The sequence below is a fragment of the Onychostoma macrolepis genome, chromosome 01, assembly GCF_012432095.1.
Source record: "Onychostoma macrolepis isolate SWU-2019 chromosome 01, ASM1243209v1, whole genome shotgun sequence".
Taxonomy (NCBI): domain Eukaryota; kingdom Metazoa; phylum Chordata; class Actinopteri; order Cypriniformes; family Cyprinidae; genus Onychostoma; species Onychostoma macrolepis.
The window spans coordinates 47,526,796-47,541,960 of record NC_081155.1 but is presented as its reverse complement, the minus strand read 5'-3'; the positions used below and the strand labels follow the sequence as shown (position 1 = coordinate 47,541,960).

Here is a 15,165-nt window from a genome sequence, read left to right as displayed (position 1 = left end):
GCTTCATATGAGGAAAAACACAAATATATATATATAGTTGCTAGCAGCAATAACTGGGCCAAACACCTCCAAGAGTTCCATGTGTTCAAAAAGTAGCAAAAAAGAAAACAGATAAAATAGTAGCAAAAGCACATTTCATGCTGGTCAGCAATAAAACCAACAGATACTCCTACTGTATAATAAAGGATGAAAAAATGTACAACAGAACTTTTCAGATTTTTTACATCATAACACCTATCTTAAGATATTGATAAGGAGAGCTTCCAATGCAAAAATAAAAATGAATAAATAAATAATAATAATAATAATAATAATAATAATAATGCAAAAAGCACACAAAAGCAAAATTTGGCATACTAACCAATTAGTATGCTAAGATAACTTTGCCACAAATGTAATTATGAACTTGACAGCCAAAAAGCCACATTAGAAAGAATGGCCTCTGATTATCGTGCTAAACTAACTAGCATAGAATGACAAACACAATTTCTAAGAGATATCTCTTGGTAAAGGTAGCAAATAAACTAAATGTGGACCTTTTCAAAAGTTGTAGTCATTTTTTTTTAAATCCTTATATCTCTGGAACTCTAAGTGATGCTGTGTTTAAATTGCTCAGGTACATCTGGGACATGCTGTCAATGCTGTTCATCTGATCCTAGTGTCCTCGGATTTGGCTAAGGTGTCCATAGACACAAAGATCACAATTTGCTGACAAACTGTTCAAACTGTTTGTAATATCTGTACTTTTGCAATAAAATAAAGAAGCAGACACAGACACGGTTCTCTATTCTTTCCTTCTCTTCTTTTTTCTCCTTTACTCTCCTTTTTCACACCGCCATCTAGTGGCCACACAATACCTTTGCAGACACAACACTGTTCACTATTTTTCAGATCTCAAGATCCTGTTCTAAATTCAGCATGGATCCTCAGATCAAAGTGCTGATGAAGCCTATCGAGTTTCATTTTAACTGATCAAAGTTTGGCCAAGATACAGCCACTGAACAAATATTTGGTCAACATTGTTTAGATTGCAATATCAAAGATGAATATCAAGTTCTATTAAGTCATTTCTGTGTGGCTCGGTCCAAAGATCATTTGAGCCAATTTGTGTAAGAACTATACAAAACTTGGAGGAGTAGTGAAAAAAAAAAAAGTAATATTGTCCTCTTCAAAATGGCCTTTACTCAGTCTTAATGTAAACTACTCAATGTGATCTACATCGTGAATAGGCCTATTTCACAACGTGACGTATGCATACCGGAAGTAGGGTAAACTCTTTTCCGGTCCGGTGAATGCGCTAATAGAACGGTGGATACGATTGAAAGTAATCAGTCCTGTATTGCGCCCTTATGTTCAAACATGAATAAGAAGCAACTGTTTATTGTTTTACAACTTTCCCAACTACGAAATTTACTCCAGACACTGACAGCAACTGACGCTGCAGCGCTGCTGGTGCAGGAGAAGCACGATTACGAGAGCCACCTTTCCCGGTGAGTATAACGTTCTTAATGGACTGTAAAACGGTAGAGGATTGAAACTAAACAGTGACTATAAATTTTCACAATATATTTAAAGTAGATTATGCTTAAACCAATACAATTTAAAACATCTCTGGTATTTTTTTCTTATGTCAGCCCCTCTTCATACTGCTCTCTGTGGTTAAGCTCAGTGGTTCCCAACTAAGTGCATAGATCCACTTCTAACTGTGATGTTCTATGATGGTCTAACTGTTCTATATCTGCATAAACCTGTAATAGTGATTCACCAAGTTAAACTTAGTCTTATGAATACTTAAATCATGAGATTATTATTTTTAGACTGACTGTCTAGACTTGTCATATTCCAATGTTAACTCAGAACACAATAATTAATGTTACACCTGGAAAGGAAGAAATGTTAGTCGTGATTAAGTATGATTAATTTATTTAAAAATAATTAATATTAAAATTCCTTCACAACATGTTTAGTGCAAACTATTAATGTTTTATTACTTTATTCTCTTTAATTAGGTGCTCTTCATGAGGCTTTGGAAAAAATATAGGAGCTGGAAGAACTGGTGTGAAGCCTCAACATCTCTCAAGCTTTGCTGGATAACCAGTTAATAACATCATCCTCATCTACATACCTGCTGTAACATCCTCCTCATCATCCAGTTACATCCTCCTCCTCTTTATTACCCAGCAACATCAACCACATTTTCTTAACACTCAGTAACATCAGACAACTCCTAAACTTGCTCCGCAAACAAGAGCAGGTAGTGCCTTTTAGAGAAGTTGCATAGTCACCCTTAGCCTATTTCATAAGAGAATCCCCATGCTATACGCCAGCGACCATCAGCAGACCCTGGACATGCCAGTGGTAGGTGTGTAGTATTATTATTATTATTTTTTATTTTTTTGGCCGCCCAAGAAAAAACAATTTGTGATGCCTATGCCTATCCAATGGCTTTCACATTAGGGCACTTCTACCAGGCCATAGGGAGGTTTTTCATTTGGACTGGCACCAAAGTGTGAAGCATCGGGGTGGATGAAGACACCACAAGGAAGAACATTAACATCAGAGTTCTCAGCATTGCAGTGAAGAACTTCTGCTGAGCTGCTTTTTCGAACTTGCTTGCAGATGTCATTACAAAACATATATGTATATCTCTTGCACTACATTGTAATCTGATTTGCACATCATGCACTTTACATTAATTTTTTTTATTAACTGTTGTCAAAATAAAACTGTTTTGAAGAATACGTTTTTTTTTTTTTTTTAACTGGGTGCAGAGCCTATACCAGGCCTTCTGTTTGCTTGTGCATTTTTGATTCTTAGTGTCACTTTATCACCAAATTATTAATAATTTTAAACATTTAATAATATTACCCACTTAATTGATGTTTTAAGTCTACAGGTGGTATGGTTTTGTGTTTATTTATTTGCCTTTTGTATATGTGCTTATAGAATAGCAAAGTTGTAAGTCAAATTCATTGTAAAGATTTACATTTCTCAATTTCATTCATGTGATAAAAAGAAAAATGTGCCATTGTGTAGTGGAAGACCACTGCTATTTATTGGAAAACAAACGGTTAAAGCCATTTACTATCGGACATCATTCCAATTTATTAAGTGTGTATATATAGTGGGAGCTGAATCTTCAAATGTCATGCCATTTAAATGAAGGGAACATTTTTTAAAGCAAACATAATTTGGTGCCCTGAAATCCCCGAACACTGAATAAGGGTTAAAATGACCATTACTATATAATATAAAAGATAGGTCAGTAGGCACAGAAAACATGCATTTTTAAATCACATGCCATGATATATATTAATCCTATTAGCAGAGGGTGCTGTTAATAAGAAGTTGTTATAGACACTGAGACAACCAATATATTTGAAACAATCTTATCAAAAAATATACTATCATCATTAGCTAAATCCAGTCGGTATTTACTTCAAGCTGATGTGGCTTCTCATGCTTTCTTGGTCTCATGCTTTCTTCAACTTTACAACTCTTGGACCAAATTACCACTTTTCCCTGCAATACTATTTGAGACTGTAGTGTCCGCACGCACGCACATTTGTTTGAGTATTAGTAAGGACATTGCTTAGACTTGCATCTGTTTTCTGTCAGGTAAGTTATATCTTTTATAACTCATTTACTCATTTTATAACCATTACCGCAAAACGCTAGATTTAAATAAATAATAATAATTATTATTAATTTAATAATAAAACACGTTTCGCTGATTTATAAGCCTTTTAACAAGCAAGGACCAGTAAAATGTGCCCACTAATCGGTTGTCATAATATTTCACTATATAAGTGAGGAAAATTGCCCCTCACAAGTATAGTTAAACCAGTATACACAAATAGTTAACTTTTTTTTTATTAAACCACTTTGAAATGCATCCATAAAGCCAACAAGTGATAAATTGGAAATGAGCTATAATGGCAACTGTCAAATAATACATACTTTGACAATAAAAATACAAGTTTCTCAAAAAATTATTTAGCCTTCCTTAAAAACGGTCCACAAAACGGACAACATTGGCTATTCTTACTTTATAAGAAAATAAATTAATGTAATGACGGCGAGAAAACTACTATTCCTAGAGCATTTAAATAATGAATAGCGATCGTAGTGGGCTGAGGCGTGACCGGACGTACCGCTTCCCTACTTCCGCTGTCGGTCGCCATATTGTGAAATAGGCCTATGGAATCTGATGAACTAAGCTTAATTTTTTTTTTTTTTTTCTAAAACAAATAGATCAAAAGTTATAACCATTTAAATGTGAATTTTTGAACTGGTGCAGACTTGGTTGTAGGGACCCCAAAGTTGGTAAAATTGCTTTTCGGGGCATCCAATACAAGTGTACATGGTTCATAGAGTAGAGCTACCATAGACTCCCATTGGAGAAAAATAATGAGAAAACCTATAGATACAATAGGACCTTGAAATATTGTTAACAAATTAAATGTTTATTAAGAAGTATGTATCAAAAAAAAAACAATCTGTATACAGATTTGATAACATATCTGCCATGCAAAACACATGTAAAGATAAAACTAATTGCCATTTATGTATGTATAATTGGATAATGGACAATTCTTTTTTTTTTTTTAATCATTAATCCATTGGGAATGGATCAATCTCAAGGGAAATAATTATAACATGACAATTCTATACCATAAAAGTTTGAGACAAGTTAGAAAATGAATGACTACCTTAATCTCGAAGGCTTCATTAGGCTTCTCTCCCAAACTGGCCAGCAGTATGTCCTAAAGCATTTAGAAGGGTAACTAGTATATCATACATTTAAAATCACAGTCAAATAAAACACACAACAGGTAAAATATTGAAGAATTTATCTTAAAAAGAACATATACATATATATATATATTTCTATTGTTTTAAATAATGATATATTGTGCAGTGTGCTCTGAGTACAAACTGATAAAATGGTATAGTTGATAATGCTGACATGTTCCTGATGATATACAATTTTATTGTCCTAGGGTCACATTTTAAAATACTGAAGTTATAATACTTTAAACAGTGTTAAGCTATTGTTGGGCCTACAGGCAGGTGAGTTTTTTTTTTCTTTTTCTTTCCAGGGTTGGATCTAAACTCTGCAGGACATTAGCACTCCAGGACCGACATTGCCTATCCCTGCTATATTGGAAAGCAATTCTGTTTTTTATTTTTTTATTTTTATTTTTTTGCAGTGCTGCTCTATCTGCTCATCTCTACAGTGAGTGTGTTGTAGGTGTCTGAAATGAGTGAACTTAGACTTGACCCCTGCTGAAGTGAGTGGGTTGAGTTTCAGCTAAGTGAGAGAGGGAATGGGTACCTGATACAATTTTATCTTGAAGACGTCACACGACTGGGCATCACCTGACTGGACTTTCAATCCGGCCAACAGTTCGTCCTGATACAGATACATACTTTTTCATTTACAAGAAAATTTAAAAGACATTTAAAAGAAAACGCCAGTTACTTTGTTTTCCTGTTTATTGACTGACAAGTCTCATGTCCCCATATTGGGAGAAATCGGAAGTGCAGAGGCGTTGTGTGCGCTGTGTGAACATGATGTTACTGTAATTCTAGACTAAATGTGAATGTGCATTAATTCATCCCACTCGCAAAAAAACAGATTTAGTATTCATCAAAATAAATTAAAACAGTGAAATGCAAACCTGCAATAATTAAATATGTTAAATGACACAAATGCATCTAATCCCATTTTATTAACCAGTGTCTTTGCTGCTGACCTTTGATGATCCAGTTCAACCATACTAATAAGCAAAACATGACTTTAGATAAACTAACAATTGTGCTTCATTGTTTTTTTTTTTACTGATGAAGAGTGTTGAACCTCCTTCTCCTGCGTTCTACTGTACAGACGTGAATTTACTTTTCCTTCAGCCTGAGGTTTATTCATTACACTTTTTGGTGTGAAAGGGCTTTTACATTTGCTAGAAATAGAACTTCTTATATTAAAAACAATCAGGCCCTACTCATATTTAAAAAGTAAAGCGAAAGTAACTCAAAAGTAACGTAACATTACTTTCCATAAAAAGTAACTAAGTAACGTAATTAGTTACTTTTTTAGGGAGGAACACAATATTGATCAACACTGATTATGAACATATAGTTAACTGCATTGAAATTTTGCATCAAAAGCAACTGAAGTGGCCTCAACCACTTAACTGAAAAGGTCTGTGCTTGGAGATTTCCAAATATTTTGAGCTGCCATCAAAGCATGTAAAGTATATTTAAAATGTTATAAACACTTTTCTCTAACTTCCGCTAACTGTCCGGCAGATGATGTAGAAAATATCGTAGCGTAAGCTCAGATGAGAATATGCACAGCAAAAAATCCAGAGTGAAATTAACTCTCCTGGGAGTACATGTGAGACCACACTCAAGAGTGTGAAAGTGTTAAAATAAGAGTGTTAAATTAACACTGAAGCAGAGTTAAAGTTAATGAGATAATTAAGTGATTAATTAAGTGATGATTGACCATTATTGAAGACACCTGATGTTAACGAGCAGAATCACCAAAGGAGAAAATCTAAATGTTCATGTCACCATTATAGTGCTCAGCGTTTGCTTTAGTTGGGCTCTTGACCCTTATCTTTTTAATATTACATTTTTTTTTGGTTGCTGTTACTGAATTACAACAGACAGACAAGCAACGAGAAAAAGTAAAACAAATATGTGTATTTTACTTTTCCTAAATCTCTCGTTAAGAGCCAAATCTCTGAGTTAGACTTACACTGTTGATTGTAGCAGTCCTGTGGTTCATTAGCATTGGACTTCCAGCATGTTCAATACAATCCGAGGAATTTCTTAAAAGGTATTTGATCAAAAATCTTTGAAAAAAATCTGATAAGTAGACACACAAACATCAAAAATCAACCTGTGAATCTCAACAACGGTGACAATCAAAAAAGCATGTTGCAGTGCATTCTGGGTGCCACCAATCAAAATTCATCCATGGCTCCCATGATGCATTGCGGCATGATTAAATTAGGAGCTGAATTGTTTTAGTAATTTCCTTTATTCTTACTATTTTATTTTTGTTTTTTTATGTGACTTTTAGTAGCTTGTTTTCTAATGTTTAGAGTTGATCCGTTTTTCTGAATATGCCGTTTGTCACCGTTGTTGAGGTTCATACGCTGATTCTTAATGTCTGTGTGTGCCTGGGAAAAAAAACTCTTCTTTTTAAAATTTTCAGAACAACTTTCAAGAAATCATTTTAATAATTGGATAGTGTAGAATCACAGGGCTGTTGTGATCAACAAGGTAAATCTGACTATTTTTAGGTTTAGGCTCTAAATGAGATTGGTGATTCAGATCAAATGATTATGTAAAAACACAACCAGCATCACATGACCACTTTTTTTCTTGTCTGTCTGTTATAACTCAGCTAGAGCAACTAAACAAAATCTAACTTTAAAAATTTAAGGGTCAAGAGCCCAACTAAAGCAAACGCTGACCACTATAATGGTGACATGAAAGTTTAGATTTTCTCCTTTGGTGACTCTGCTTGTTAACATTAGGTGTCTTCGGTAATGGTCAATCATAACTTAATTAATCACTTAATTATCTCATTAACTTTAACTCTGCTTCAGTGTTAATTTAACACTCTTATTTTAACACTTTCACACTCTTGAGTGTGGTCTCACATGTACTCCCAGGAGAGTTAATTTAACTCTGGATTTTTTGCTGTGCATGCACTCTAAAAAATGCTGGGTTAAATATAACCCAGCGCAGGGTTAAAAAGGAATGAACCCAGCGGTTGGGTTTTTTTGACCCAGCAGTTGGCAGAGGTGTGAAGTCCAGGGGTCAGAAAGTAAAAGTCCTGCCATATGTTTATTCCACCTTTGAACTCAGCAGCTGATTTCACCAAAGGAGGAACCAAGTCATTCCTTTCAAGTCACAAGCAAGTCTCAAGTCAAAACCCAAATCTTCAAAGAGTTAATGAGATAATTAAGTGACTGAAGAAAGCAACATCACTGAAGAAAAGAGAAACACAAAAACATATGACTTGAGCCACAGCCTTGGATGGAATCAACTGGAGAAAAAAAATAACTCAAAGTAATTTGCTTCGAAGCAATTGCAATATTGTTTCACTGCAAACATTTGTGCATTGCTGAATCAGACTTTGAAGTAGCAGATTAACTTTTGCTTTCGGCTTCTGAAAATGAAAACTCATTAGAACAAACATCATGAAGTGGTCTTTCTTTGGTTTATTGATAGACATTCAGCCATCGGTGAATTGGAAAAAAATAACCAAAAAAAGTCCTATTAAACAAATACCACCAAAATACTTCAACATTAAAAAAAAAGAGAGAACTTTTTAACCCAGCATTTTTTAGAGTGTAGTCTCGCGAGAACCAACGTTTGTTTACAGGAGCTAAGGAAGCAAAGTTTCCTTACTTTAGCAAAGGAAACCCAATCTCCTCTTGGCTTACATCGAAATCCTCCAAAATCTTTCTTTACAAATCCTCGTTTTGTATTTCTAATTCATGACCAGTGTTTTATTTTGCTGTCTCCGCTGTGCTTTCGCGTTCCTCACTTCTCACCGGCACGAGCTACGCATATGTCCTACGTCATCCGCCCAGAATGGCTTGTTTTAAAAGTGTTTAACGTTTTAAATATGGATATTTTTTGGACTGTTGAACAGAAACACCCGCCCATTGCCATTATAAAGCTTGGAAAAGCAAGGACATTTGTTTATGGTCCGTGTACCTTCGGATAATTCGTTTTTTCGTTTTTTTCTTTAAAACGGGAAAACGAATAAATCAGTGGTTTATCGCATATTTAAACCTTCTCCTGGGCATAATAAACGAATTTCAGGTGTTTTTCTTACACTTTTAATTTTGTCTTTGTCACTCCGTTCAAATGCATCAAATGAAAATACAATAAAACCAAAACGAAAAATTAAGCTTTCTGATTCTCAAATCCGTTTTGGCGTACCGGAAGTTCCCCGTCGCTTTGGGTCCGGGTCGTTTCAGCTATCTTTTTGTCATCTTATAATATTTACTATATATTTAGGTATTGATCACAGGATCGATTTGAAGGTTTGGAAGGCTTTGCTGACTCTGCTGTATATGTATGAAATATGAATTCAAATAAATGTACAAAGTAAATATGCCTCTAACAAGTATATTTTTCTTGTCGTGCAGCTTCTCAATCTATATATAGGCTATACATAGAGCGATTGTATAATATATACAATCAGTGGCGCCTGCAGGTGTGGCTGTACGCACTGTGCGTAGGCCTACCATGAGCACTGACCTGAGATTTGCCCCGCAAACATTCAGCAGTAAATTATAGGCCCGTCGTTTGTCCCGCATTTCTGTCGACTGAACCTTGCCATTAATTATGAATTTATCAGTCTTTTGCACGCCAAAGTCAATTTCTGCATATAAACAATGAATATAAAAGTCAATTGCTGTGTGTAAATATTACGCCAAATTGAAACAGAAAATCGTAGGCATAATATACGCATTTTCATGAGATCGGGTTACAATTCATTTGTAGCCTATTTTACAAATGATCATTTTAAAGATGTTTTTAAAGCATGTGCTGCATGGATTTTTTTTTTATAAAAAAAGGCCAATAAATAATTCACATATCAGACAAAATTGCCTTGCAGCAAATCCTTTAAATTTTAAGGTATTCAGAACAGAGCAACATAAAAATCAGAAAATGTAAACAGATATGCAATTCTAGGACAAAGATTTACATATTATATGGCATTATGTGTTATTTTTTTAAATTATATACAATTAATAAAACGCAAATTATAATCGGGCCTGTTTTAGGCGTTTCCTTATTTTTATATTTTAGATAGTGATGAAAAAATGACTAGCCATCTCTTCATTGGACGCGCCTTTAGAGAGAAATGCATCTTTACAGATTACATAATGTAAGAGTTTTTGTTTTCGATTTGAATTATTTCGTTTTACAGTAGCAATTTAAAACTTTCTATAAATATATATTTTTATCATGTCTGTGAGGCAATTAGTTGAGTTTCGGTTCATCATTGTGAAGCGCTCCTGCTCAAAACTGAGATGCAGCAAGCGAATCCTCTGTTTTCCTATTTATTTTTAAAAAGTACATTTTGTTGATATTGTGAATGCACACAAATAAAAGTAGACCCTTTACAGTTCCAAATGATGTATTACTCTTACATTTATGAGCAAAAATTACGGCGTATTTTAAGTTGTTTCTACTGTAAGAAAAAATGCAAGTGATCGCGCTGGCGCCTCCATGTCCTGTAAAGTGCTCTTCAACTTCCACTCTCCACACAAACTGCTGTGCTGGATATGCGTCAGCGCACATTTATCTAGGTTAAACTTTAAACTAACATTGTGATGAACTGTTTTATATCTATATATTTTATTTTAGGCAAGTCGTGAAGATTTGAGAAGGCTAAATTCATCAAACCTTTCTGCCTCACTGCTGCCACTGCCATTACTTAAAAAAACAACAACTTACATTTAACGAACAAAAAAAAATGCTCCAAATGTTTTTCTAACTTTATAAAAAAAACACACAAAAAAAAAAAAAAAACGAAATATAATCACCTTTCCATTACATTCAAAACGGAACTAGTTTCTAGTTTAGCTGAAACAAGCTGTTTTGGGAGAAGTGGAAAACGGGTTCAGGTCGGACTCGGGCTGGTAATTCTGTTAAGCTGCCACCACTTTGGCCACTCAAACGCTCCTCCTCACCGTGCATTAGGACGATATAGACACACTGTCACGAATCATGATATGCTGTTGGAAGAAGCACGAGGGAAACCTGGAGTACAATCAATAGTCTTTAATACACAGGAGTACCATATAATTGTAGCCATTGTGTTATAGAGAAAAATATTTATTTCTTAATGTGATTTTCCCCCACTTTTGTATTTTATTTATTTATTTATTTATTTATTTTTATTGTTTTACTTCAATAAAAGGTTAGATTTTTTTGGAAATTTTTGAATGAAAGATCAAATGAATAAACAATGCGGACTTATTTTCACAGCCTTCTTTGATCATACATACCAAGGGTATGAATAATTTTCAAACTGAATTAAGAGAAATCTAATTATTTCTAGATAGGCCTACATTAATAAAGGAAAGATAATGGTAAGTTAATATTTTATAAAAACAATAATTATGCAAGCTAGTTGAGTAATTTTGCAGTAAATAGCTAAAGTACCACATATCCTCAAAAGCATCATAAAAGTTTTGTATTATACAATCGCTCTATATATAGATGGAGGAGCACACACAAGAAAAATATACTTGTTAGAGGTATAATTGTACATTTATTTTTAATTCATATTTCATACATATACAGCACAGTCGGCAAATCCTTTCAAACCTTCAAATCGATCCTGTGATCAATACCTAAATATATAGTAAATATTATAAGATGACAAAAAGACCCGGACCCAAAGCAACGGGGAACTTCCGGTACGCCAAAACGGATTTGTGAATCAAAAAGCTTAATTTTTCGTTTTGGTTTTATCGTATTTTCATTTGATGCATTTGAACGGAGTGTGACGAAACAAAATTAAAAGTGTGAGAAAAACACCTGAAATTCGTTTATTATGCCCATGAGAAGGTTTAAATATGCGATAAACCACTGATTTATTCGTTTTCCAGTTTTAAAGAAAAAAACGAAAAAACGAATTATCCGAAGGTACACGGACCGTTTATATAACTCCAATTGGATTCGTCTGAAAGAAGAAAGTCATACATCGAGGATGGCTCGAGGGTGAGTAAATCATTGGCTAATTTTCATTTTAGGGTGAACTAACCCTTTAACAGGTTTTTGAGTTGTTTTATGATTCCCACTGGTGCGCGGGGATGGTGTGCTCTGCTCTGCCGCTTGCTGTGGTGTCTCATCCTGCCTATCTGAATCCACCAGCCTGCCTATCTGTTGTAGCATAGTGGCTGCATTTTTGATGAGAGGATTGGTGTGGTGGCGTTCATCGTCAACTGGGGTCCTGGAGTTTGCACTTGTTTGGGCTTTGTGACACTCAAGATGCGGTTCGATGCAGGTTTTGATGAACTTATGTTTACTGTAAAGCATTTCAAGTTTTGGAAAATTTGCTTATTTAAGTTATTAACTAATTATTATGTCCAACTCAAAAGGAAGATGAGAGATGGACTGCAGGATGTGTACCTGAGTCCTAAAGGAAATGGCCAAAACCTTCGGCACCAGCTCTAAACATGGGCCATGTGAAAATAAAGTGATGAGTTGGGTTTGCAGTGACTTGACATGATCAACAAACATAAAACTAAACTGCCACTCCAGTTACATCTGCACCTCATATATAGGCCAGATGAACTGTGATTCTGTGCAGGTGTCAGAAATCATCATTCCCATCGTACCAGCTACTCACACAACACAACTTTATGCAGATGTATATACTGAATTCACAACTGATAGAATCTGTTAAAATTAAAATCCTTACATAATTTTTGTAATCCACATCAGTCTGATCTTTGGTGGGGGTTTTAAACTCGTTGACCATCTTCTCCCAGTGTTCAGTCAACTTTTCCTAAAGGTGTTTGAAGGGAAAAGGACAGTCCATTAAATATAACTTTAAAGTACAGTCAAAAATTATAGTCAAAATATATTTAGGCGGGGGGTTATTTCTAAAAAATTTATTTCTATTTTCCATTTTCTGTTACTTTTATTTCAACTCTGCACTCTAAAATAAGGATGTGTTAATTATTAACACATTTTTTTGTGTTGTGGCCATTTTAACACATTTTGTGTAATTTTAAATTGATCATGTGTAAAAAGAAAGAGAGATAGAGAGAAACAACAGTGTGTCCAACACAATGTGTGTTAACTATCATCTAATCACATTGCTGCCTACATCACCCCACAAGCTGTTAACCAACCGCCTCTTTTTTCATTGGTGGATGATGTGGATGCACTCATGTCAGCTATATTGATTTCCCCGCTAGAAATGTAATGTTCCCAGAGCGTTCTCAGAGCATCCCGCCTGGTGTCAATGACGTTCTCAGAACATTTCCTGAGATAGTCATGATGTGGAGTTCTTTAAAGGGTTGGGGACGTTATTTGGAGGACCTTCAGGGATTAACACTGCTCAGAGTGTATTTGGTCCCACAATACAGAGTGTTAAAGTAACACTGAAGCAGAGCTGAACTTAATGAGAATGTTAACAAGCAGAATTACTGAAGGGAAGAGAAACAGATAAACAGAGAGAAACGAACAGAAACACAACTACAACTGACTTAGTCACAGCCTTAAAATCAGCTGAAATAATACACATTAAATCTCTGAAGATCTCAGCAGAGGAAGATTAAACAACTCCACAAACAGCATCACCAGCTTCACTTACAGTATTACTAACAAGTTTGACTTTATTTCTGTCATACAAGATTCCTTAATGAGAATTAACAAAGGTTCAGATGTTGGTTTCATTTCACAAAACTTCACCATCACCATGGTCAGTGTTTGCTTTAGATGGGCTCTTGGCCCTTAAATTTATAATGTGGTTTTCTGCTGTAATTCTCTTTGCAGAGCAAATTGTTATAGCAAATATACCCCAGGAGAAAGTGCGGTCTGGTGATGATGTCTACTTGATACTATAAACAATCATCATGTAGTTGCTTGATTCACTGACTGTTATATTTTACACTGTTTAATATGGAAATCCTTTGTTCCCTCAGGCTTTTTTTTTTTTTTAAATTGAAAATAAAATGTGCCCAAGAAGTTTTTGTTTTGGCACACACAGACATCAAGAACCAGCATATGCATCTCAACAATGGTGACAATCAACAAAATGCTTCATGCTGCAATGCATGCTGGATAAGACCATAGTAAACACTCCCATCATGCACTGCAGTATGAATAATTATTGTCACCATTGTTGAGGATCGTATTATAAGTGTTCATGTCTAAAAGCCTGAGCAATAGCGTTTTTCTTTTTTCCAATATTTAAGCATTACGATGGCATTTATTTAATAGTAAATTTTTGCAGTTTTGTAACAGCTGAGTGTCAGTCAATAAGCCAAAGAGAGATATCTTCACGATGTTTGATGGCGGCCACCCCTAAAATAATGGTAGGGGAAACACTGCTGCAAGCTCCGTGGCGACAGAACAGCAGAATATGCGCAAAGTTTCTCGTTGAGCGTTTTCCTCCTGCAGAAAACTATAAACACTTAATATGGCTTAATGTATTAAGATAGTGCTATTAAAATACCAAATTCAATATACAGTTTATTAATATAATGAATAATATGTATATATTATTTTCCTCCCATACCGCAAAACATGGGATAATGTGGAATAATGGAGTAAGATGATAAAGTGCAAACTCAATACCCAGTCAACAATTTGATCTCACATGATACTCGCGATGAGGTCACAATGTGAGGTAACAGTGAGCTAAAAGTGTAACCTCACAGCGCCCTCACTGTGTGCTCGTACTAATGTGAGGTCAAAGTGCACTCACTGCACAGAGACTAGATACCCAGCATGCATTGCAGCATGAAGCTTTTGATTGTCACCATTGTTGAGATTCATACACTGATTCTTGATGTCTCTCTTTCTTTTTAAATGCCACCAAAGTTCAAAATGTTTGAGACTTATGCTTTTAAAATCATTCATAAATTATTGCACCCTATACTGTATAATCAAAAAGCTGTCATAATTAAAGCATTCAGATTAATAACACTTCACAAAGACTACATACTGAATCTAGGTGATGATTTTGTTGTTATCAACAACAAACCAATATCACCTGGTTGCAGTCTCTTTTTCCTTGCCATAACAAATGTGCTTTTCAAACACAGTTATAGCAGCCCAAAAAATATGATGTTATAAAGTCAAGGGTCAAGAGCCCAACTAAAGCAAACACTAATCACTTTGATGGTAACATCAAACAAAGTAATAAAACATCATCATCTAAATCTGTTAATTCTCAATAAGCGCATTTGTGGATGTCTAACAGAAATAAGAACCCCGCTCATCTTTTTGAGTTCTGAGGATCACCGTATGAGAATGGTGTGATGTCACTGTGATCATCGTGTGATCTCACGTGTTGACTGGGTATGCTCCTCATCATTATTAAAATATACATAGCCTAACTAATGTACAGGCAGGTGAGCCCAGAATAAACGCAACACG

General features: G+C 34.9%; 1 protein-coding gene across 1 annotated transcript in view; it reads right to left on the bottom strand.

Moving 5' to 3' along the window:
* The window catches only part of LOC131544167 (uncharacterized), a 58,606-nt gene that overhangs the window by 27,508 nt on the left and 15,933 nt on the right, over nucleotides 1-15,165 (bottom strand). The window contains exons 13-15 of the mRNA XM_058782218.1: nucleotides 12,476-12,562; nucleotides 5,339-5,416; nucleotides 4,713-4,766 (exon numbers count right to left, since the gene is read on the bottom strand). Of these exons, the coding sequence (XP_058638201.1) occupies nucleotides 4,713-4,766; nucleotides 5,339-5,416; nucleotides 12,476-12,562 (219 nt within the window). The remainder of the gene's footprint in view (nucleotides 1-4,712; nucleotides 4,767-5,338; nucleotides 5,417-12,475; nucleotides 12,563-15,165) is intronic.